The 21,955-nt window shown below is 44.8% G+C and overlaps 1 protein-coding gene across 20 annotated transcripts in view; it reads left to right on the top strand.

Annotated features, from left to right (window-relative positions):
• LOC146978890 (triple functional domain protein-like) overlaps positions 1 to 21,955 on the top strand; it is a 106,267-nt gene that overhangs the window by 79,911 nt on the left and 4,401 nt on the right. For 2 of the 20 annotated variants that reach the window (XM_085791946.1, XM_085791945.1), the window contains 38 exons: positions 1,249 to 1,443; positions 1,560 to 1,675; positions 2,496 to 2,562; positions 2,665 to 2,774; positions 2,953 to 3,022; positions 3,217 to 3,306; positions 3,418 to 3,510; positions 3,647 to 3,758; positions 3,865 to 4,055; positions 4,322 to 4,423; positions 5,536 to 5,565; positions 6,646 to 6,788; positions 6,898 to 6,997; positions 7,107 to 7,350; positions 7,513 to 7,620; positions 8,199 to 8,392; positions 8,491 to 8,661; positions 11,106 to 11,201; positions 11,347 to 11,495; positions 11,597 to 11,663; positions 12,521 to 12,624; positions 12,721 to 12,790; positions 12,912 to 13,001; positions 13,094 to 13,186; positions 13,388 to 13,438; positions 13,542 to 13,619; positions 13,764 to 13,955; positions 15,088 to 15,268; positions 15,394 to 15,648; positions 16,764 to 17,248; positions 18,051 to 18,298; positions 18,435 to 18,576; positions 18,659 to 18,686; positions 18,769 to 18,931; positions 19,848 to 19,969; positions 20,052 to 20,130; positions 20,272 to 20,472; positions 21,128 to 21,266. In XM_085791946.1, coding sequence (XP_085648072.1) covers positions 1,249 to 1,443; positions 1,560 to 1,675; positions 2,496 to 2,562; positions 2,665 to 2,774; positions 2,953 to 3,022; positions 3,217 to 3,306; positions 3,418 to 3,510; positions 3,647 to 3,758; positions 3,865 to 4,055; positions 4,322 to 4,423; positions 5,536 to 5,565; positions 6,646 to 6,788; positions 6,898 to 6,997; positions 7,107 to 7,350; positions 7,513 to 7,620; positions 8,199 to 8,392; positions 8,491 to 8,661; positions 11,106 to 11,201; positions 11,347 to 11,495; positions 11,597 to 11,663; positions 12,521 to 12,624; positions 12,721 to 12,790; positions 12,912 to 13,001; positions 13,094 to 13,186; positions 13,388 to 13,438; positions 13,542 to 13,619; positions 13,764 to 13,955; positions 15,088 to 15,268; positions 15,394 to 15,648; positions 16,764 to 17,248; positions 18,051 to 18,298; positions 18,435 to 18,576; positions 18,659 to 18,686; positions 18,769 to 18,931; positions 19,848 to 19,969; positions 20,052 to 20,130; positions 20,272 to 20,472; positions 21,128 to 21,266 — 5,169 coding nt within the window. Of the gene's footprint in view, positions 1 to 1,248; positions 1,444 to 1,559; positions 1,676 to 2,495; positions 2,563 to 2,664; positions 2,775 to 2,952; positions 3,023 to 3,216; positions 3,307 to 3,417; positions 3,511 to 3,646; positions 3,759 to 3,864; positions 4,056 to 4,321; positions 4,424 to 5,535; positions 5,566 to 6,645; positions 6,789 to 6,897; positions 6,998 to 7,106; positions 7,351 to 7,512; positions 7,621 to 8,198; positions 8,393 to 8,490; positions 8,662 to 11,105; positions 11,202 to 11,346; positions 11,496 to 11,596; positions 11,664 to 12,520; positions 12,625 to 12,720; positions 12,791 to 12,911; positions 13,002 to 13,093; positions 13,187 to 13,387; positions 13,439 to 13,541; positions 13,620 to 13,763; positions 13,956 to 15,087; positions 15,269 to 15,375; positions 15,649 to 16,763; positions 17,249 to 18,050; positions 18,299 to 18,434; positions 18,577 to 18,658; positions 18,687 to 18,768; positions 18,932 to 19,847; positions 19,970 to 20,051; positions 20,131 to 20,271; positions 20,477 to 21,127; positions 21,267 to 21,955 lie in introns of those variants that run through there. The other 18 variants (XM_085791943.1, XM_085791942.1, XM_085791947.1 and 15 more) reach the window with 17 other exon arrangements.

Here is a 21,955-nt window from a genome sequence, read left to right as displayed (position 1 = left end):
CAAACTTATTGCTCCTTTAAAAAAGCAGTCAGCTGCTGAATTACTTAACTTCTCTTATATTGAATTAGACTTCAAAGCACCTTCAGTTTGTGTAGTTGTAACCTCCAAATTATTATTTTTTATGTATTCATTTATTTTTATTAGGTGCTACCGTTACAGGACAGGTGGGGAAAAAAACACGAACATACTGTAGAGGGACATAGAAAACAACTTATTACAAGGATTGACAAGATAACTTAGACAAACTAACAAAGACAAGGGCTGTGATGTTAGCGGTGCTGTGTGTGTTGTTCTGTGTCTGCCTGAGGTTAAAAACTGGAATGATTGAATCAAGCTAGGAAAAAGGAAGCAGGGTGAAAGCAAAAACAGGGAGAAAATAAAAATTATAATATCTAATAATAAAAATTATAATAATTCAGATTCAGATAAGATTCAGAAAACCTTTATTGTCCCCTGCACATAGCAGTGGAATTTTTTCTTAAACGTGTGCATACGTGCGCATAAAAGAAACATAAAAACTAAATAAATAAATAAAAGGAATAATGAAAATAAATAAATAATCCAATTTTTTATTTTTTTTATTTAAATGTGGTCTGTCACAGTCAAAAAACACAAATGTCCACACTTGTGAATAAATGTCCACAGTCCATTTGTCCTTTCACCAGATCATCCATAGACCGAGTTTTTTTTCCTACAGAACAAAGATGCAGCTTTGGAACTTTAAAAATATCAATATCAACATCCTTTGTCGACGTTAGTCCCACGGCATCGGTCCTGAAGCCAAAGCTTACAGACATATATGGATGAAGAAAAAAAATAATAGTGGAGGTGAAAAACCACAACATTTAATGACACATCTGTTCTACAAGAACACAAACAGGAAGTAAAAGAAGTAACGAGTAATGGGGCGGTGCGTGGCGTAGTGGTTAAGGCGGCCGCCCCATGTGGAGGCTGCAGTCCTCAACGCAGGCGTCCCCGGTTCAGGTCCCGCGTCGGGCAGACCTTTCCTGCATGTCGTTCCCCCTCTCTCTGCCTATCTATCTATCTATCTCACTATGTGCTATCCAATAAAGGCAAAAACGCCAAAAAAATATACTTAAAAAAAAAAAAGAAGTAACGAGTAATGAAGAGTAACGTTGAACAGCACATCAACCTCAGAAAGGCCAAGTGACCAAGGAGACGAGTGTGTTTGTCTGTCGTTGTGTGTACATGTGTGCGTGAGTTCACCGCTCTCTCTGGTCCTTTCAGCAAACCAAGGAGCGCGTGAAGCTGCTGATCCAGCTGGCCGACGGCTTCTGCGAGAAAGGCCACAGCCATGCCGGCGAGATCAAGAAGTGGGTGACGGCCGTGGACAAACGCTACAGAGACTTCTCCCTGCGCATGGACAAGTACCGCTGCAGCCTGGAGAAAGCCCTGGGCATCTCCTCCGACTCCAACAAGGCAGTAAGCGGCTGCGCGTTGGCCAGATCACATGTTCACGTTTCTCTCCCATCTCTTGAAATCACTCAATCTTTTTTTTTTTTTTTTTTTTTTTAACTTTGTCTCCGTCTGTGTGTCAGAGTAAGGATCTCCAGCTGGACATCATCCCAGCCACGGCTCCGGGGTCAGAGGTCAAGCTGAGGGACGCCGCCCACGAGCTGAACGAGGAGAAACGCAAGTCGGCGCGCAGAAAGGAGTACGTCCCCTCGCTGTTTATGTCACAGCTACATATATCAGAATCTGAGATATCAGACGAGGGGGGGCTTTTACTTCAGTTATATCGCTGCTTCAGAATAATTTAGCAGATTAAAAAAGGTTGTCCCCAATAAAATCGAAAAAAAAAAAGCTGCATATGCGAGCAGAACGTGCTCCGCCTACAGATTAAACAAATAGCAGCCAGCCAGCATTTTCACAGCGTTTAAGCTCCTGCTGGAAATGTTTTATTGCCCCAAAGCACGAGAAATTAAACGACTGGCTCCGCGCCCAAAAAACACGTAGCCGAGCAGAGCAGCCGAGCGCTTTACTAAAACGCTTCAGGTTCATCCATCGCCCTCGTCAGTGTCCTTGTCGACAGCGAAACCCCCCACATTCTGACTAGTCCTAAGTGGCTGTGAATAAGAGACTGAGTGCGTTCAGTGTAAACGTACAAACATAATGGATTTGTGTGATTTAAAACTTCCTCCATGCCCTCTCCCCCCTGCTGTGTCAGCGCAAGAACAGGCAGACACAACAGTCGTGGAACAAATGAATCTACATGTAGCGTACAGGAGAAGGACAGCGCCGTTTTTATACGAGCAGCACAAATCACCAGCGTGATTTCCTTCATTCGCGGCTGCTCGATGCTCCATGAGCAAGTTTTATGGCCTGTAACTCTTTCATTATTCATTAGCGTAAATGGATGCAGGAGACAGGGCTGAAAGGGAGCTGTCGCCACGGTGATTTATCTCGTGTGCGGGTGAGGACAGTATGACAACTGCTAATATTGTCCGTGTGTGTGTGTGTGTTTTTCTGTGTAGGTTCATCATGGCAGAGCTGATTCAGACAGAAAAGGCCTACGTGCGAGACCTGAGGGAGTGCATGGATGTGAGTTCAGCCTCGCAAACCCGCCGCCATTCAATCCTGAGCAAGAGCATGAGTTTGTTGGATTGTTGTTTTTAATCCTGTGGTCCTCTGGTCTCTGTGCAGACCTACCTGTGGGAGATGACCAGCGGAGTGGAGGAGATTCCTCCAGGGATCATCAACAAGGAGCACATCATCTTTGGAAACATGCAGGACCTCTATGAATTCCACCATAAGTGAGAAACACATTTCTAGAGCTCTGAAGCAAAATGTGCAAAAACAAAAGTTCAAGCAATGTCTAAATCAGAAACAGATCAGACTTGTTTTTTATTTGATCTTAGACTTCTTATTGAACAAAGCTCTTGTGACTCTGCTGTTTCCTGTATTTCACTCTCTCTCTCCTTGTTTTGTCAGCATCTTTCTTAAAGAGTTGGAGAAATACGAGCAGCTACCAGAGGATGTTGGACATTGTTTTGTTACATGGGTATGTGTCGCATGTCCTCGTGCTCTGTCAGCAATCATTGGATACATAAATCCTTAATGTTTCTGGAATTGGTTAAGATATTAGTATATAAAGCTAATTATAACACAAGCTTAATCTGTGGATCATTGTCAGCTTTCATAATCTTTCAAACTACAGTCACAATCACATTAAACCGTTTCCTCCTCTTCCTCCAGGCTGATAAATTCCAGATGTATGTGAATTACTGTAAGAACAAGCCTGACTCCACCCAGCTCATCCTGGAGCATGCTGGGAACTACTTTGATGTGAGTATCCATCCACTGCGGTTATTTAAAGAGAAACTGGATTTATCGTTGTTGGATGCGTCCGACCGTGTGTGTGTGTGTGTGTGTGTGTGTGTGTGTGTGTGTTCACAGGAAATTCAGCAGCGGCACCGACTGGCCAACTCCATCTCCTCCTACCTGATCAAGCCCGTGCAGAGAATCACCAAGTATCAGCTCCTGCTCAAGGTAGCCCACCGCACCTGCCACACTGCCGCAGCTGCCGTCGTCATGGTTCCTGTTGTCATGGTTTCTGTGTGTGTGTGCGTGTGCGCGTGCGTGCGTGCGTGCGTGCGTGCGTGCGTGCGTGTGTGTGTGTGTTTAGGAGCTGCTGACTTGCTGTGAAGAAGGTAAAGGAGAGATCAAGGACGGCCTTGAGGTGATGCTCAGTGTTCCTAAGAAAGCCAACGATGCCATGCACCTCTCTATGCTGGAAGGTGACGAACACACAGTATACTCTTTGTTTCTATGATCTGCTTGGGTTGCGTTTTTTTTTTGTTTTTTTTTAATTCTCACACTAATACCCCGCCTTCCTTCCTCCAGGTTTTGATGAAAACATTGAATCCCAGGGCGAGCTCATCCTCCAGGAGTCATTCCAGGTCTGGGATCCAAAGACTCTGATCCGTAAGGGTCGGGAGCGCCACCTCTTCCTCTTTGAGATGTCTCTCGTCTTCAGCAAGGAGGTCAAGGACTCAAACGGCCGGAGCAAATACATCTATAAGAGCAAACTCTTTGTAAGTAGATGATGATGAAATGAATGTAATGAAGTTTGTCTTTGTTTAAATTAGTTCTTGAATTGTTTGATTAGCAGACGAGATGATTTGCATTTTTATTGTTTCTCTGCATATTTTGATTTGACACTTGAGACAGTCTCAAGTCTCTGTTGTCTCAAGAATGCACATTATTTAATGAGTGTGTTGACATCATGGATGTATTATAATAGATCCATGATTGACATCCTCTCTCATCCCTCTTTTTCATCGTCTCTCTCTCTTTCCAGACATCAGAGTTGGGCGTGACAGAGCACGTCGAAGGAGACCCCTGTAAATTTGCTCTGTGGGTGGGGCGCACCCCGACGTCCGACAACAAGATCGTCCTCAAGGTAAAACACGTCCTCTCTCTTCGAGTCCTTGGCAAATGTCATTTAAAGGTTTGACCGATCCGGGTTTCCAAAGGATAAAAACAGTTCACACTAAAAATAATGTGTTTTTAGATAAATCTGTAATTAACAAACATCCAAATTACTAAATTGGAAAAGGCCAGTGCTGACTGAATGTGTTGGAAACCCTTCGTATCGGTTCAAGCCTTATTTTTTCTTGCCTTTCTTCTCATTCGCCCCTCCCCTGCCTCTCGTCTTACACTCTCAGCTTTCTTTGTTCTCTCTTGACGTCTTGTTTATTGCATGAGCAGTTTCACGGTGGCCAGGAAGCTTTTTGTAGTCACACGCTCCTCTGTCTCCTCGGTTTCTTTCTTCTCTCTCTTGTCCGCTGTCCATCTCTCTCTGCCAGCCTCTGTCCTCTGGTTACATTCTGCTTCGTTCCATCTGTGAACAAACACAGACACATCTGTATATCTGGGGCTGTGTTTTCTGTGGATGTTTGTATCTCTAATTTCTTTCTGTGGGCTGACATGCTTCCACCAACGCTGCTGACACCGATTCAACTCCTGAACGCCCACACTTGCCTCATCCTGGCTCTCTGCCACTTTAACAAAGTGACGAGTAGCCATCTTTCTCTACTGCAAAACAAAGCTTTTAATGATTCGAACATTGATACATCTTTTCAGTGAGTGGGTCTTTCTGTCCCCTCTTTTCAAACTTCCTCTTGTGCGTTTTCCTGTTGAACAATGTCACAGATGGATGAAAGTTTGTGTGTCAGCCGTTGGGACAGCATGAAGCTAAAATCTTCACATTCAATTTTGAGTGTTGACCAACACACTAACCTCTTAGAAGCAGTCATGTGGTTACTGTATGTGCATATTTAAATCAAATGTGTTTCATTACTAACTACATATGTTCACGTCCATACATACACACACACACATGCTCACTGTCCATTACAACCTGCTACATATTTAATTGGCCATCAGAACACAGACTATGAGTGTTGTGCGTTTCTATCATGTCAAACCGTTTTGTCAGCATAAGAAATGTCATGTAAATATCTTCTAAAGCCAAACCAGTGAAATTCTCTATTTTATATTTCAAATTCAAAGCTAAGTCAGGGATCCAAACATGGAGCAATGGTGAGTACAAACTATCCCATAACACAGCCCTCAGCCACTTCTCACAAGTCTGAAACACAAACTCTTAGCACCTCTTAGCCTCGCTCTTCATGAACAATGAGCGTATTGAACTTAAGGGCAGTTATGATCCATAAATCCACTTTAACTCAATGCCACCATAGCTGAGTGGGGGTGTGGGGGGGGAACATGGTGTTTACAGGTGGTAAAAAGATAAATAAAAATAAAAATAAGGGCAGTGATTCCCAACCAAGGAGGAACCTTTCTGCAGATGCCAAAAAAACAGTAGGAAACATTTTGTAGCTTCACAGCTCATTTGGAAAAAAAACAAACAGAATTTTAAACCACTATTTTAATAATTTATTTAATTCACAAATATCTCCTTTTTTGTGACACGTGGACTCTGCTTAGTAATTAAGCTTAAATCATGAAACCTGGTTAAATAGCAGCTAAAAATTACTAGCTTGAAATAACTTGCTTGAAGTAGTTAGCTAAAGATGCTAATAAAGAAAACTTTTTTAATGATTACAAATTTGTGATAAAGTGATAAAATAGTTAGTTTTGAACACTTAAAAAAATTATGTTGTTATTTTTTAGTTAGCTAAATGGGAAATGGATGATATCAATGGCTAAAAGTGACAAACAGCTAAAGGTATCCTAGCGGTTAACACTGATAACTATGAGTTATGGACAAATGAGTCCTGGCAGCTTCTACTGGGAGCTAACAGCACAAAATACAAATGCTTTAAACAACAAGTTCACTTCTATAAAACATTATTCGGACTAAATATTCACTTTCATACTAATGTATATGTAACAATGTCAAGTTCACACCAGTAGGCTACAATGATGAAGAGGCTCTTGAGTTAATGTGCGCGGGCTGTGGAGGAGCAGCTGACAGAGCGGGTTGGGAACCACTGCTCTGACTCAAATTCTGTCAAATGACTTGAGGTGATGAGAGTTAAATTCAGACTTGTGTGAACCACACAGTGTGAAACAACATTTCCAAAGGTGTTAAATTTCCCAACAACTGGAACTCTTGGCTCGTTAAACCCCCCCGCCTCCATTATGGACTGTTGACAGGCATCGAGCATCGAGAACAAGCAGGACTGGATCAAACACATCAGGGAGGTGATCCAGGAGCGCACCATCCACCTGAGAGGAGCGCTCAAGGAACCCATTCATATTCCAAAAGCAACTACAGCCAAGCACCACAAGGGACGAAGGTAAACACACACCACAGGCGCAGACTCCAGATTTACTAAGGGAGCAGAGAGTAGATGTTGGTTTACACAAATACTTCAGCGCTGAACTGATGGTGTGTGTGTTTGTCAGGGATGGAGAGGACCTGGACAGCCAGGGAGAAGGCAGCAGCCAACCAGACACCATCTCTCTGGCATCCCGGACCTCTCAAAACACACTGGACAGCGACAAGGTGAGAATGCATGTACACTGATGACACTGTGAGCTGGGCATGTCTCCTGTTGTTGTGCATCACCAGAGCTAACGCCTGATTATCTCTTGTGCCCCCCCCCCCTCCTCAGCTCTCTGGTGGCTGTGAGCTGACTGTGGTGATTCATGACTTCATGGCCAGCAACAGCAATGAGCTGACGGTGCGGCGCGGCCAGACGGTGGAGGTTCTGGAGCGCTGTCACGACAAGCCAGACTGGTGCCTGGTCCGAACCACAGACCGCTCACCAGCCCAGGAGGGCCTGGTGCCCTGCTCCATGCTCTGCATCGCACACTCCAGATCCTCCATGGAGATGGAGGGCATCTTCAACCACAAAGGTCAGTGCTGGGAGGGAGGGGGGAGGGAGGAGGAGGAGGGAGCGTGTGTTCTGCATTTAAAGAGTTTTTATATCCTGGTGGATGATAAATCATTTTGATACTTTGTGGATATTTGCATCACATGGGGGGGAAAAAATGTAACAACAGCTATGTATACCACAGACACTCTGTCAGTGTGCAGCAATGACTCCATCATGCCGGGGTCGTCGGCCACACTGCAGCCTGGTCACGGGATTGGCTCCCACACATCACCAGGACCAAAACGACCAGGTATGATACCCGAGCCATATTCTCTCTTCTGTCTCAGCATCAGTTTTATCACTAAATTGTCTGATTTTTTTAAGTAAGTTGCTGTGATTTGGGGTAATATTAAAGTTGTATAATGGTACTAACTCTAACCCTAACCCCCCCTAACCCTTTTAGCACAACATATAAAATTCCCATTAAGGCTGAGTGCAGTGATTGAAGTCTACTCTGGCTTTACCATGATGGAGACGTATGTAGTATAGTAAATGTATTTATTCATACATACTGTACATTGACAAAAATATGAAAAAAAATTGACTGAAAAGGTAACATAACATAGGCTAATGCTTATATTTGCCTATCCTACATAGAATCCTAAATTAAGCTACACATCCAAAAATTATTTATTGGGGGAAAAAAAACCATTTCAATTGTAACCCTCAAATAAAGCCTTAACAACCATGTCAGTTGTCAAAATGTGACTGAAATCTTCCAGTAAAAAGGAGTGTAGGTAGAATTACCTTCAACTCTCACTGTGCTGAGTGGTTTTAATCTAACCCTCCATACTGCAGCAAACTGAGTGCGCTTTTTTCCTGTCTCAGGCAACACTCTGCGGAAGTGGCTCACCAGCCCGGTGCGTCGGCTAAGCAGCGGCAAGGCGGACGGCCACGTGAAGAAGCTGGCTCACAAACACAAGAAGAGCCGCGAGATGAGGAAGAGTGGGGAAATGACAATTGGCTCCCAGAAGGACTCGGACGACAGCGCCGCCACGCCTCAGGACGAGACCGTGGAGGAGGTGGGCGGACGCCACCTCTGCTCACTGAGCACTTCTCGCACATTTTTTTTTGCAAAGCACTGAGTAGTGATATACTTCTCTGTCCCTGTGTGCTGCAGAGGGTTCGTAACGAAGGCCTGTCCAGCGGCACGTTGTCCAAGTCCAGCTCCTCGGGCATGCAGAGCTGCGGGGAGGAGGAGGGCGAGGAGGGTGCTGACTCAGTGCCGCTGCCTCCACCTATGGCCATCCAGCAGCACAGCCTGCTGCAGCCTGACTCGCAGGATGACAAGGTGAGGACAGGGAGACGGTTACCGCGGGGACAGAGGAGAGGGGTCAGAGAAAAGGGGCGGAGGTGGACAGATGGGCAAAGATGATGACAGAGGAGTCAGAAGGGGGGGGGGGGGGGGGGAAATTATGACTGAACAGTTTTTAATCGTAGTTTTAATCTTTCACCGACTCTTCCTGTTTGTCATCAGATTGTTTATGTAACGTTGAAACTTTTAGATGTTGATTAACTTTTAAAAGCAGAATCCTGAAATTAAATCCAGCACTTAGACTGGTTCTCTCCTCTCACTGCTGTTATGAAGATTACATTTTCGCTCATTTCAAGTCGTATCCTCTCACTTCCCCTCCCAAAAAAAGGGGGTTTTTAAGTGACTCTTAAGTTTCTGTTATGCATAACATTTTTATCTTGGCATGTTGCATCATATTCTCCCCTCTCTCCCCTAAAGCAGAAAGCAATGAAAAGTTTCAGGCAGGTCCAAGTCTCCTTCTCGACTTAAACGGAGACGCCTCTGACACTAATTTCTGTTTCTCTTTTGTTTTGTTTCCTGGTTGTATCGTTTGCTGTTTGCCATGCTGTAGCATTACCTTGATTTATGTCCTGTCTTTGCTTTGTCTCAGTTTCCATACCTCTCCATCTGAAATGCCCCACTCTCCCCCCTCTGTCTCTTCCCTCAGTCAATTCTTCAGTTCTCTCTTTTTTCCCCCCTACTCTTCAGCTTTAAATGCTACTTACTGAAGCCTTTTTGTTCTTCTTTGGTTACTACACAGTTTCTAGATTAGAAGGAAATGAAACTAGCAGCTTTTTTAGACTTAATTTCCTTCTTTTTAAAAAGATACACCCCTCTCTGTCCCCTTAAAGTCACTCTTCTTAACTTTTGTATTTTCTCAACTCTTAAAACATTCCTGCATTTCTTAAGTGCAGATTTTTTTTCCTTCCATCTATTTTTAGTTTCACTTGTTTTGACTGACTTTGAATTTTGCCCTCTGCCTTGTACGTGCTGCTGGTAGTGGAGACCTGCCTGGCAGATGAGCAAGGGCATGAAGGGAAACTGTAGATAAGATGGAGGGTGGTTTTTTTTTCTGCCAGTGTCAGCACAGATCAGACGGTTTCGATGCTATCAAGTTCTGTGAACATCTATAAAATCTATGTACATTTTTGTGACGCCTGGCAGAAACACAGGACCGCAGCTTTTTTTTTTTTTTCTTTCCTGCATGTTTATCGTTCATAGGATGGAAGGAGGTTGGTAAGTGAGGTTTGAAAAGAAATAGTCGACATAAAGACAAAGACGAGAGTTGGTAAGAATCGCAGCTGAGCAGGCAGCTCCCCCCCCGCCCCTGGATAATAATCTAAATACGCCCCCATGCTGAGGTGAAAATTCAAAAGCCCTCCTGTTCCCCATCATCCCCAAACCCCGTCACTACCCCCTCCCTCACCCGCCCCGCCCACTCGTCCTCATCTCCCTTTTACCCTCTGTGCGTTTAACCTCATTACCCATGCGAGTAATTGGCATCTTCTAAACGCTGGCGAGGCCAGAAGGGCACACAGCCTCACCCAGAAAACCTAATTGGGGAAAGTCTTGAAGCACAGCACAGCAAGGGTGAGAGTCTCCTGAACTATATCTACATACATACATATACATACATATACCTCTTTCATTCTCGCTCTGTTAGCATCCTTTCTTTATTTCAGAGGCTGTCCATCACCACCTGAGAAAACAACGGACACATCTGCCATTCAAATATCACCTTTTTTTTCCTGACCTTCTCCCCATCACTACTCTCTGACATTTCACTTCTTCAACTTCATCTCGTTCACCTGACTTTCAGCCTCATGTTTTTACCTTCTCACTGACAGTTTCTTAAACTTCATGAAGTTTTTCTTGCACTTTGTTTAAGCCTTTACCCATAAACCCCCCAGCACAGGGGGGGGGCGGTTCGCTAGTGGAAGCAACCATTTGGATTGAACATTTAACAAACATTATCACTTACTCATCACTCGTGCAAGTGACTGAAGTAACTCATTCAGTTAGAATAAAACTAATCAAGACACCACTAACAGAAGCTAATCCTGGAATCAACTTCAGCATGTCCTTTAACCATAAAATAATATGAAGTAATTTCTTTTGCTTTTCATCTCTGGACTAAACTTAAACATAGGTTCACATTCATGGTTTCAATCCGATTTTCCCATAAAACAGATCATTAAAATAATTCTATATCTTTGAGATGAAGAAGTTGTAGGAAAAATGAGCTGTCATTTTATAAATAAAGTAAAAAGTTGTATCAGTTCTAACTCTACTTGAATTGCCAATGTTTCCCCTGTAGGAACAGTTGTATTGACACAGAGAGCAGACTTAGCGTTAGCAGGAACGGTTGTGGTGCTGCATGGACTGTCAGGTTCTTACGCTCGTCCTCTGTCCCTCCTCTCATCTCTCCGTCTCTGTCCCAGACCTCCTCGCGTCTGTCGGTCCGTCCGTCCAGTTCGGAAACGCCCAGTGCCGCCGAGCTGGTGAGCGCCATCGAGGAGCTGGTCAAAAGCAAGATGGTAGGATGACAGAGGAGGATGAGATCACGTCTCAGTTCATCAGTTCATTAGTCGTACTTCCAGTTTGTGCGAATGCCACAGAAGCTTGTCGCCGTTATTCTACCCAGTTGCGCTCACTTAATTGAACCTTTCTGTCGTGCTGCAGGCTCTGGAGGACAGACCCAGCTCTCTGTCGGTAGAGCAGGGAGACAGCAGCTCTCCCTCCTTCAACCCCTCTGACAACTCCCTCCTCTCCTCCTCCTCCCCCATTGAAGAGATGGACGAACGCAGGACCAGCATCCTCAAGAAGAGACAGTACGTCTGCCTCTGCCTCCTCCTACGTGCTCTACCTCGATGCATTGAGAGATTTTATATCTATAGATTGGTCATGGTTTTTCTGTCTTTCTTTGCTGCAGTTACATTCTGCTGGAGTTGGTGGAGACCGAGAGAGATTATGTCAGAGACCTCGGCCTGGTGGTGGAGGTGGGTAGAAGTTTTATGGGCTGGTTAATGAGCTGTACATTATTGTGCTGACAGTTCTGAAAATATATTATAATATATTATATAATATGTCAATGTGGCATTTTCAAATGTCACTGAAAGTTTGGTATTAAATTGCTGATCTTTGTAGCCTCCATGTTGTATACATTATTATTAATGTACAAACACTTGATAAAATGACTAACAGCTATCATCATTGTCATGTCGGGGTAAAGTCCTATTTACTTAATCTACATCATTTCAAACACTTTGCAGATGCTTGCCTCGTTTTTGAGATTTTACATGGGCTTGAACCTCCCCCACTGAGTCAGTTTGTTGTGCAGAAATAGATAGATAACAGCAGCAGGGTAACAGGGGCAACTACCAGAGAAGGCTATGCTGTACAATACAGACATAGCAAGTTTGGACAGACGGTCTTCTCAATTAGAGCCAGTCATTACTGGAACAGTTTAGCCACTGATTTAAGAGAGATCACCAATTACTAAACTTTTAAAGATATGGTTTAAAGCAAATCAGATATGTAACCATGAGTAGTCTAACCATCTATTCATTGGCGCTGCCTTCACACACACACACACACAGTTTTTATATATTTGTCCTTTCTGTAATGCATCTACATGTTGTTAAACTGCATTCCATTGTATTAATTGTTGCAGTAGTATTTTGATAATGGACCATTAGCTTACACCAACCTGCCCCAGTGACAACAGATGAAAATTTGTCTTTTTGGGTAACTCTGGCACATTTACATACTGTAGATGTTGAAACCGATACGTTGATCAATGTGCGCTGTCCCTGTTCAATAAAGAAAAAAAAAAAAAATGTCTCCATCATATAAGGGCTACATGTGCCGGATGAAGGAAGAGGGCGTCCCTGATGATATGAAGGGGAAGGACAAAATCGTGTTTGGCAACATCCACCAGATCTTCGACTGGCACAAAGAGTATGTGGAGCACAGATCCAGATGATAGACGGCTTCCTCCTGTATCACCGTCACAGTTACTCACTTCCCTCTCTCTCCTCTCCCTGTCCCGTTCAGCTTCTTCCTCGGGGAGTTGGAGAAATGTCTGGAAGACCCTGACAGACTGGGACCACTCTTTCTCAAACAGGTTCGTTGTCCACAGTGAACCTCAAAGTAGAGATCACTCACATCAGAACGCCTCTGTCCGTCGTCTGATTTTATTGCATTTCGTCATTGGTGCTGTAATTGTGTGTGCTCTCGATTTCCAGGAGCGGAGACTGAACATGTACGTGGTGTACTGTCAGAACAAGCCCAAATCAGAGCACATCGTCTCAGAGTACATTGACACCTACTTTGAGGTATGAGCCCGTTCCTTTTTATGAGTTCACCCGTCAGACACAACACACCTCCGTCTAGTTCTCAGTGTCTCAAGGAGCCTCTGTCTTTGCAGGACCTGAAGCAGCGGCTGGGACACAGGCTGCAGATCACAGACCTGCTCATCAAGCCGGTCCAGAGGATCATGAAATACCAGCTGCTGCTCAAGGTTGGTGTGTTAGAGTACAGCAGGGGGTGCCAGAGCTGCAGCTGCTGCTCCTGCTTCCACTTGTCATCCACATTATCACACAATTTGTTCTAGTCTGCTGTCTATAAATATACATGTCTGCCATCCGAAAGCTGCACTGATTTTAAAGACTGAAATGTCGAGGTAGTGTTTTCTTAGTACACGTTTTTCCTTGTGTCGTAGGACTTTCTGAAACACTCTAAAAAGGCTGCAGTGGAGACTATGGAGTTGGAGGTAAGATAATAAAATGTAAAAGCACTTTGTTTTTATTGGTCGGAATGAATTAAAACACATTCACGATCTCCATCAACCGTCTGGTCCTGTCTGACTCTTACAGAAAGCAGTGGAGGTCATGTGCATTGTGCCGAAAAGGTGCAATGACATGATGAATGTTGGCCGGCTTCAGGGATTTGATGTAAGAAATTTCATTAAATTGTGACAGAAAATGATTCTTTACACTAATTCAGCGTTGTCTTGTCTACGTGAGAGTTACACTGTCCCATTTTCTCTCCCACAACTCATCTCTGCTTCTTCCCATCTCGGTCATCTCCCTCTCCAGGGGAAGATCGTGGCTCAGGGTCGCCTCTTGCTGCAGGACACGTTCATGGTGTCCGATCCAGAGGGCGGTCTGCTCGGCCGGATGAAGGAGAGGAGGGTCTTCCTCTTCGAGCAGATGGTCATCTTCAGCGAGCCCCTCGACAAAAAGAAAGGCTTCTCCCTGCCTGGCTTTCTCTACAAGAACAGCATCAAGGTAATTGATATATGATGACGCAACAGGGTGTGTGCTAGAAAGTACAGCGAGCTCTGAGATGAAGAGCTGTTGCTCCCTCTGGTGGTGAAAGTTAGGCTTTGAGTAAGAAAAAGGCCTTATGGCCAAAAGCTGCACTCACAAACCATATGCAGATATACATTTACACAAGTTTTATAAACCTGCTTGGTAGACTAATTTCATAGTCAGAAAAACTTTTCATTTTAGATTTAAAGGGGAACTATGCAACTCCAGTTGCTTTTCCGTTGTTTTGCTAACCCTCCTCCCAGCCATGTGCATTTGTTTTTAACGAAGCCGGCGAGAAAGCAATCCATGGAGCGGTGGATAACGTTATTTATCATTTACGTTTTATGATGTGTATATTTGTTCAGTCTTATCTGTCATGAACAAGAGATTATGGGTTACGTGGCGCGTTTGTGTCACGGTGCCGCAGAGACGAGAGCTGGGACACCGGGTCCGAGGCTCTGATCTTGCAAGGTTGTTTTTCAGCCAAGAGACGCTAGGTGGAAGGCAGAGAGCCTCCATTCTCCCTGTAACAAGTTACATGTCATTTATTAAACCATCACAATTACTCCAAAGCTTTTTAGTTAAAATAAAAATGTAGCTTGGTTAAGCTAAAAGCTTTGCATAGTTCCTCTTTAAATTTTCTGGTACTTTTATTTTGAAGGTGTAGTCAGCAGTGCTTATCTTCGGTGGACTGGGGGAAAGAAGGATGATGGATGAAGATCAAATAAAAGACATGACACCTGTAGCGGCAATCTTTCTTCTTCAGGCTACTCGTTTTGCCACTACTATTAAGCAGTCTTCTTGGAAGTAAGCTTGACACAGAAAAAGAGAGGAATCTTCGAAGACAGTAACTAGGTTCAAAAATAGTTTTACTTAAAACAAAAACAAAGTTACAAGATTCACTCTGGTATTCTCTTCTTATTATTCTTGTCAAAAAACTGTCTTGCTCCTTAGGCTGCTTAAACTGGTCTGAGAGCTATGATGTCATCCACAGCATAATTAAAGGGGCAGTTACACATTTAAAATAAAAACTATAAACTATTGCAAGCAATACAAGTATGGCTCTTACAACACCACTTGACTGGTTACTGTTGTGTTTGTCTGACAGGTGAGCTGTCTGGGCCTGGAGGAGAACGTGGAGGGTGACCCCTGCAAGTTCATCCTCACCTCTCGGTCGACCAGCAGCGCCGCCGAGTCCTTCGTGCTTCACTCCTCCCACCCAGGGGTGCGCGAGGTCTGGACCCTTCAGATCAGCCAGATACTCGAGAGCCAACGCAACTTCCTCAATGGTACATGGACACACAAACACACAAACATGCGCACACATGAACACATGTTTTCCAGAAGGGACCGTTTGCTACATGTTGGCCCTCGTCTCTTTTACACCTCATCACAGCTCTGACCTCACCAATAGAGTATCAGAGGAACCACGTAGGGGCGAGCAGCGGCGGCGGCTCGTGTGCGCCCAGCGTGGCAGCGCCGGGCGGAGGCAGCGGCGGCTCCAGCGGGCCCCCAGGAGCCGGAGGAGGAAGTTCCCAGGGCAGCTCCATCCCTCCGGGACCCCAGGGCGGCTCTCGTCGGCCCTCCAGAATTCCTCAGCCATCCCGCCTGCCCCAGCCCCTCCGCCACCACCCCGGGGCCGAGCCCGACGGCCCCAGCAAGATGTCAGGTACGGATCCTCCGCCTCTTTATTTGTGAAATTTGTTTCTTTTGTTTGTTTGATTTTTTTTTTTTTTGTCATTTACTTTTTATTGGTTTGGATTTTACATGTAAACAAACAAACAGTCAAACAATCAACATGAAGACCTATAAATGTGTACACAAGTATCAAGGGGAAAGTAAAAGCGTACATAAGGGGACTGGTAAACACCTCCAGTCGAGAAATCGAGAGAAAAATAAATAAATAAAGTAAATACATAAAAATATTCTGATAGTCCAGTCTGAGATGACCTGAAGTCCGGTTTTATGGTAGAGACATATGTAATCCATTTTTGCCAATTATCAATAAATACATCTTTTTGTGTCCTTAAATTAAAAGTAATTCTTTCCATTACATAGATGCTGTACACAATATCAATCCATTCATCTACACTAGGTGCCTCCCTCTTCAGCCATTTCTTCGTTATTGATTTCTTACAAGCCACTAGTAATATTCTCAGTAAATATTTATCTTTGTTCCTCCATTCCAGTTCCTCTAGATCCATCAAATATAACAAATAAAAGCAAAAAGTTATTTTTGTTGAAAACACAGTCTCAAGAATTTGATGTACGCACAACCAAAATGGGGTCACAACAGGGCAACACCAGAATATACGATAGTGATTCACCTCTTTGCTTCCACAACATCTCCAACATTCTGTCTGGTTGGAATATGATCTCTTTTGATATGGAGTGCAGAAAATGCGGGTGACATTTTTCCATGTATATTCTCTCCAGAGTGGAGAATTTGTTGTTTTCCATTGTTGTTTAAAAATGTCCTTCCAGTTCTCCTGAGAAATTATGATGTTGCCTTCAGTTTCCCATCTTGATTTTACATTATCTGTATTTTCTTTATTAAATGATTGAAGACTTGTGTATACTTTTGAAATTATTTTCTTATAAGGTTTATAAGCTTTTACAAATACCTGTAGAGTATCATTTTCAGGTTCATAATTTTTTTCCCGACATAGTCTCTTATTTGTAGATACCTGAAGAGGTCCTGGTTCTGTAGGCCAATGTTTGTTTTTTTTAATGGAAAAGTATAAGCTGTGACTGAGGTGTGAGTTTTGCTCGCTTATGGTCCAGGTTCAACCCCTCGTCCTGTCCCTCCTCCCCTGCTCCCCCCGGGGGGCCAGCGCCCCAGCCAGACCCCAGAAGACCAAGCGCTGGCCCCCGCTCCTGCCAGCGCTGTGGCCCCTGTCCCCCGCGCCACAGTCGGGCCCCTGCCCTCCACACCCAATTCCAAAGCGCGGCCTGGAGCCGTGGCCCCCTCCCCCATGGCCCCTCCCGGCTTTGGCAAAGACATCCTCCCGCCTCCCCCTCCCAGCCCTGGCCAGAAGTCAGGATCTGGATTCTGGAGCTCTATGCCGGGCTCTCCAGCCAGCCGGCCTGGCTCGTTCACCTTCGAGGCGGGCGAGAGTCCGGTTCGCCAGAACGCGAACCAGATCCAGACCGGCTCTGGATCTGGCGGCCAAACCCACAGGCACTCCACGCACAGCAAGGAGGCAGACCGCATGAGTACGTGCTCGTCGGCCAGCGAGCAGTCCATCCAGTCCACCCAGAGCAACGGGGTAAGACCAGTGCTGCAGTGTCCACTAACACGGAGGCAGAGGGACGCCTGGTCTGTCCTGTCTGCCTGTTGTCTCCTGTCCTGCTGCAGCCAGTGCTACTAATCTGTCCCCTACTACGCATCTCTGACAACCTTCACTGCTCTTCAACACCATCCTCTCTAGCAAACGTTTCTCCACATGTTTTCAGGTGGCAGACCTCTGTGGTGGACCTCGTTCAGCTCTTCAGTGATTTCACTTTTCAAGGCTGTTTCTCAATTTTCTTACTTCTAACACGGCTTCTACTAACACCTGACTTCCTCCTGGCCGTTCTTCACCTCCCGCTGTCTTCATGGTGTGTCACTCAAATCTACTTTTCCTGCAACTAACCTCCAGCGTTTGTGGCCTCTCCTGCAAATGCACTTGACCGAGATCCTCCCATTCAAGCTAACGCTCCTCCTCTCGTCTTTGCCTGGAGCTGCAGAGCAAAGACGAGTGAAATGGAAATTTTCATCCTCCTCCTGCCTTCCTTCATCCAGTTTACTTTTTTCAAGAGGAAAATATTGACTCGCTGTGTGTTGTCTTTCTTGCGCTTCACTCTAATCTTTTCCGAAGACTGTTTTCAGTGTCTTTGTTTTTCTTCTTCTTTTTTCACTTCGTCCAAAACTAGTTCACATGTGTATCTCTGGAGATTTCATCCACACAGTTTAGATTTAAAGATATTTGGTGTTATCAGACCTGTTGTCTCCAAACTTGTTACATTTCTCTGCGATGAACCAGATGAATTTGAACTCACCATGTTTGTGCTTCCTTCCCTGTGGCGCAGAGTGAAAGTAGCAGCAGCAGTAGCGTATCCACCATGTTGGTGACCCAGGACTACATGGCTGTGAAGGAGGATGAGATCAGCGTCAATCAGGGCGAGGTGGTCCAGATCTTGGCCAGCAACCAACAAAACATGTTCCTGGTGTTCAGAGCGGCTACCGAGCAGGGCCCTGCTGCCGAGGGCTGGATCCCCGGATTTGTGCTGGGACACACCTCGGCCATCGTGCCCGATTGTCCCGAGGGATCCATCAAGTAAGAGCTTTGGAAAAATAATTAGTTTTTACCGTTTTCTGCGGATAGGAATCATTCTGTTTGCAGTCTCTTTTGTGCATTTGAGCTTGTTTGAATCAACTTTTTTGATTTGACTTGAATCCGTTTGTCGTCCCAGCAGGAAGTCTTCATCCTGGCACACGTCACTGCGCATCCGCAAAAAGTCTGAGAAGAAGGAGAAGGAGGCAAAGAAAGAGACCAAGCTGGAAAACGGTTACAGGAAGTCCAGAGATGGCCTGGCCAACAAAGTTTCTGTAAAGGTGAGTTCATCAGTGCATCTGAGCAAACACTAGACCCACTATTAAGTCGTGCTTCTGCTCATGCGCTGTTTTTTCTTTCCAGCTTCTAAATCCAAACTACATCTATGATGGTAAGTCCAAACCTTTGTGGACTAAGCAAAACTCCCCGCTTGAAATTGACAGTCTGACCACTGACTTTTTCCTCTCCTCCAGTTCCCCCAGAGTTCCTCGTACCCCTGAGTGATGTGACATGCGACAGCGGTGAAAGTGTCACCCTGAGGTGTAAGGTCTGCGGTCGACCCCGGGCCGCTGTCACCTGGAGGGGACCCAACCAGAGCAACCTCAGCAACAACGGACACTTCAGCATCGCCTACAGGTAAGAAGACGCCGCCTGTCGCTGAATGGCTCTCTTTTTGTATAGAGAGCCTAAGCGGAAGCAGGAAGTAACGTCGCCATGGGACCTCAACTCGGAAAAAGTCTCCATGTACAGTAAGTGAATGGGAGTCAAAGTTTTATTCGTGATCCGATTGAATTGTGCCATGAGAAAAAAATATGTCCTCTACCTGTTTAAAACATCACGTTTCATGCCGAGAAACCAGCAGTTTGTTGTAAAACGGCAACAGAAGAATGTATTTAGTGTGACAACGCTCTGCGGACTACAGATCTGGTGTCCCACAAAAAATACGTCACCAACTGACACGGGAAAGGAAGGGCGCCATGTGGTTACGTCACCTACACCACCTGGAGTCTTTCTGGTTACGGATTCTTCGGAATTTTATTTTACAATAGTTTTACAACAAACTGCTGATTTCTCTTCATGAAACGTGATGTTTTAAACAGGTAGAGGACATATTGTTTTCTCATGGCACAATTCAATCGGATCACGAAATAAAACTTTTACTCCCATTCACTTACATGGAGACTTTTTCCGAGTTGAGTTCCCATGGCGACCGTTACTTCCTGCTTCCGCAGTTCTAAATCAATTTTTGGGGGTTTTAGTGTGTGACACTAGCCATGTTTACATTAATGGAATAAAATAGGAATAAATGCCGATCCCAATGAAGCTGCGTCATGTAAACATGTGAATTGGAAACTTCACTGCACATCACAGTGAATTTATTCTGATTAACTGCTTCATGCATGTACACGCACATTTTAAATCAGTTTATTTTGCATCCATGTAAACAGTGGAGTTGGAATTTCCGATCAGAACGATTATAATCAGATTGTAGATAACAATACACATTTAAACGTGACCTCTGTTGATATAAGCAAACGTGTGTTTGTTCCAGTGATACGGGTGAGGCGACGCTGCGGATTCTGGGCGTAGCCTCTGAGGACGACGGCGTTTACTCTTGTATTGCCTCGAATGAGCTGGGCAGTGTAACATCATCAGCTAGCCTCAGAGTGCTGGGTAAGAGACAAGATACACAGATACAACATGAAATGAGCTCAGAGGTCTGAGTGTGAACATTAAGTGTGTGTTTGTGTCTCAGCCGTGTCCACTGACGGGATCAGAGTGAGCTGGAAGGACAACTTTGAGTCTCACTACACTGAGGTGGTTGAACTGGGAAGGTAATGTAACCTCACTCACACTATCTATTCTCTATCTATTATCATTACAACAAATGACCTTTCTGTTAGCAACCGGCAATGATATTACCAACAGCCAGCGTGTGACCACCGAGTGTCCATCCTCTCCTTTCTCTTCACCAGGGGCCGTTTCTCTGTCGTCAAGCGCTGCGATCACCAGAGCACCAAGCGTACGGTGGCGGTCAAACACGTGAACAAGAAGCTGATGAGGAGGGACCGGGTGACTCAGGAACTCAACCTGCTCCAGAGGCTCCAGCACCCTCACATAGTCAGTCTGATCGACACGTACGAAACCCCCAGCAGCTACGTCCTCGTCCTGGAGATGTGAGTACAGACCATGAGAAGACATGAGACAAAGTGGCACAAACTGAGTCCATTTTCAAACCGACATTATATGAATGAAGTGAAAATATTCTGTATCTTAATTGTGACTTTATTGTCAGAACTTATTATACCATGGTCTGGGTGAATACTCAATTCTGATTGGCTGCAGGGTGTTTGTTAAAAACTGATAATGGACACCCACAAAGATGTTTTGGTCAAATTGCCGGATTAGTTCTGAATTATTACGCTGGATCAACCGCTAGTTAGTAACCATGGCAACAAAGACTCGGAGCATAACAAGTTTTCCTCAGCGCATCACGACCACTGGAGTCTGTAATACACAAGCGGTAAGAGGTGCACTGGCCTTCTGGAATAATACTTTGTGTCAGGTAACGTTAAATCGTCATCTCACTTCGAGGTGTCCAACTTCACGGAATGACACGGTCCTCGCCTCCATGTCGTCCATTAATTCCTGATAATTGGACACCTCATGGGGCATTATCGCTCACACTAGAGTCAGGGCAGGGACACTCTCTCTCTCCCTCCCTCCCTGCAGCAATTCTTGTTGCATGTGTTTTCCCGAATTCTGTGTGAACTTGTGTGTTTTGTCCTTATGGGCCACCATAAAGCAACCTTGTGTCCTTGTGTGTTTCAGGGTGGACCAAGGTCGTCTGCTGGACTACGTGGTGAGCTGGGGGAACCTGACGGAGGAGAAAGTGGCCTGTTACCTACGAGACGTTTTAGAAGCTTTACACTACCTGCACAACTGCAGGATCGCACATCTGGATGTCAAAGTGAGAACTTTTCCCTCTTGTTGAGAACTGGAGGAGAAAGCTGACACTACTTTCAAACCTTAAGTTTGAAATGAAACGTAACACATTCATTACTGAACTTCATTTTGCTGTAGGTGGATTCTTTTTCCGTCACAGAGAGCCAGGCTAGCTGACATCCAGTCCTCCAGTAATGCTAAGCTAACAGAAGCTAATAAAATTGTCTCCTATATCAATGTTCCCATCTAGTATTGGTAAGAAAACCAGTTAGCTCAAAATGTAGATCCATCTCATTGAGATGTGCTCGGACTTTTATTTATTGACGTGAGTGTTTTTCATTTAAAGGGCTAGTTCAATATTTTGGCAAATTCGCCTATTGCATTAATCCCTGAAGTCATCGGGGTAGGTTTGTTAACCCAACTCCAAAACGCTCTGGTGGACAAGTTGTGACGTGCACATTCACCACGCTATGAGATAATCATGTATAATTATGTGAGATTATGACACATGAAGCACATACTCAGAACTACAGTACTTGCACTTTTGAAATCACTCCGCCCAGCAGCTGTGTCTGGAATGTAGTTCCGGCCAAGCATTTGCCTCGAAAACAACTCCATCTTGTAATGTTACATTATTATCTCATAGCGTGGTGAATGTGCAGGTCACAACTTTTCCAACAGAGCGTTGTGGAGTTGTTGGATTGTGTATTTGAT

This window comes from Trachurus japonicus, chromosome 11, assembly GCF_045865225.1.
Source record: "Trachurus japonicus isolate A0001 chromosome 11, Traja_1.0".
Classification (NCBI taxonomy): Eukaryota; Metazoa; Chordata; class Actinopteri; order Carangiformes; family Carangidae; genus Trachurus; species Trachurus japonicus.
Note: the sequence above shows the minus strand (reverse complement) of the source record. Positions and strands in the feature narration are given on the sequence as shown.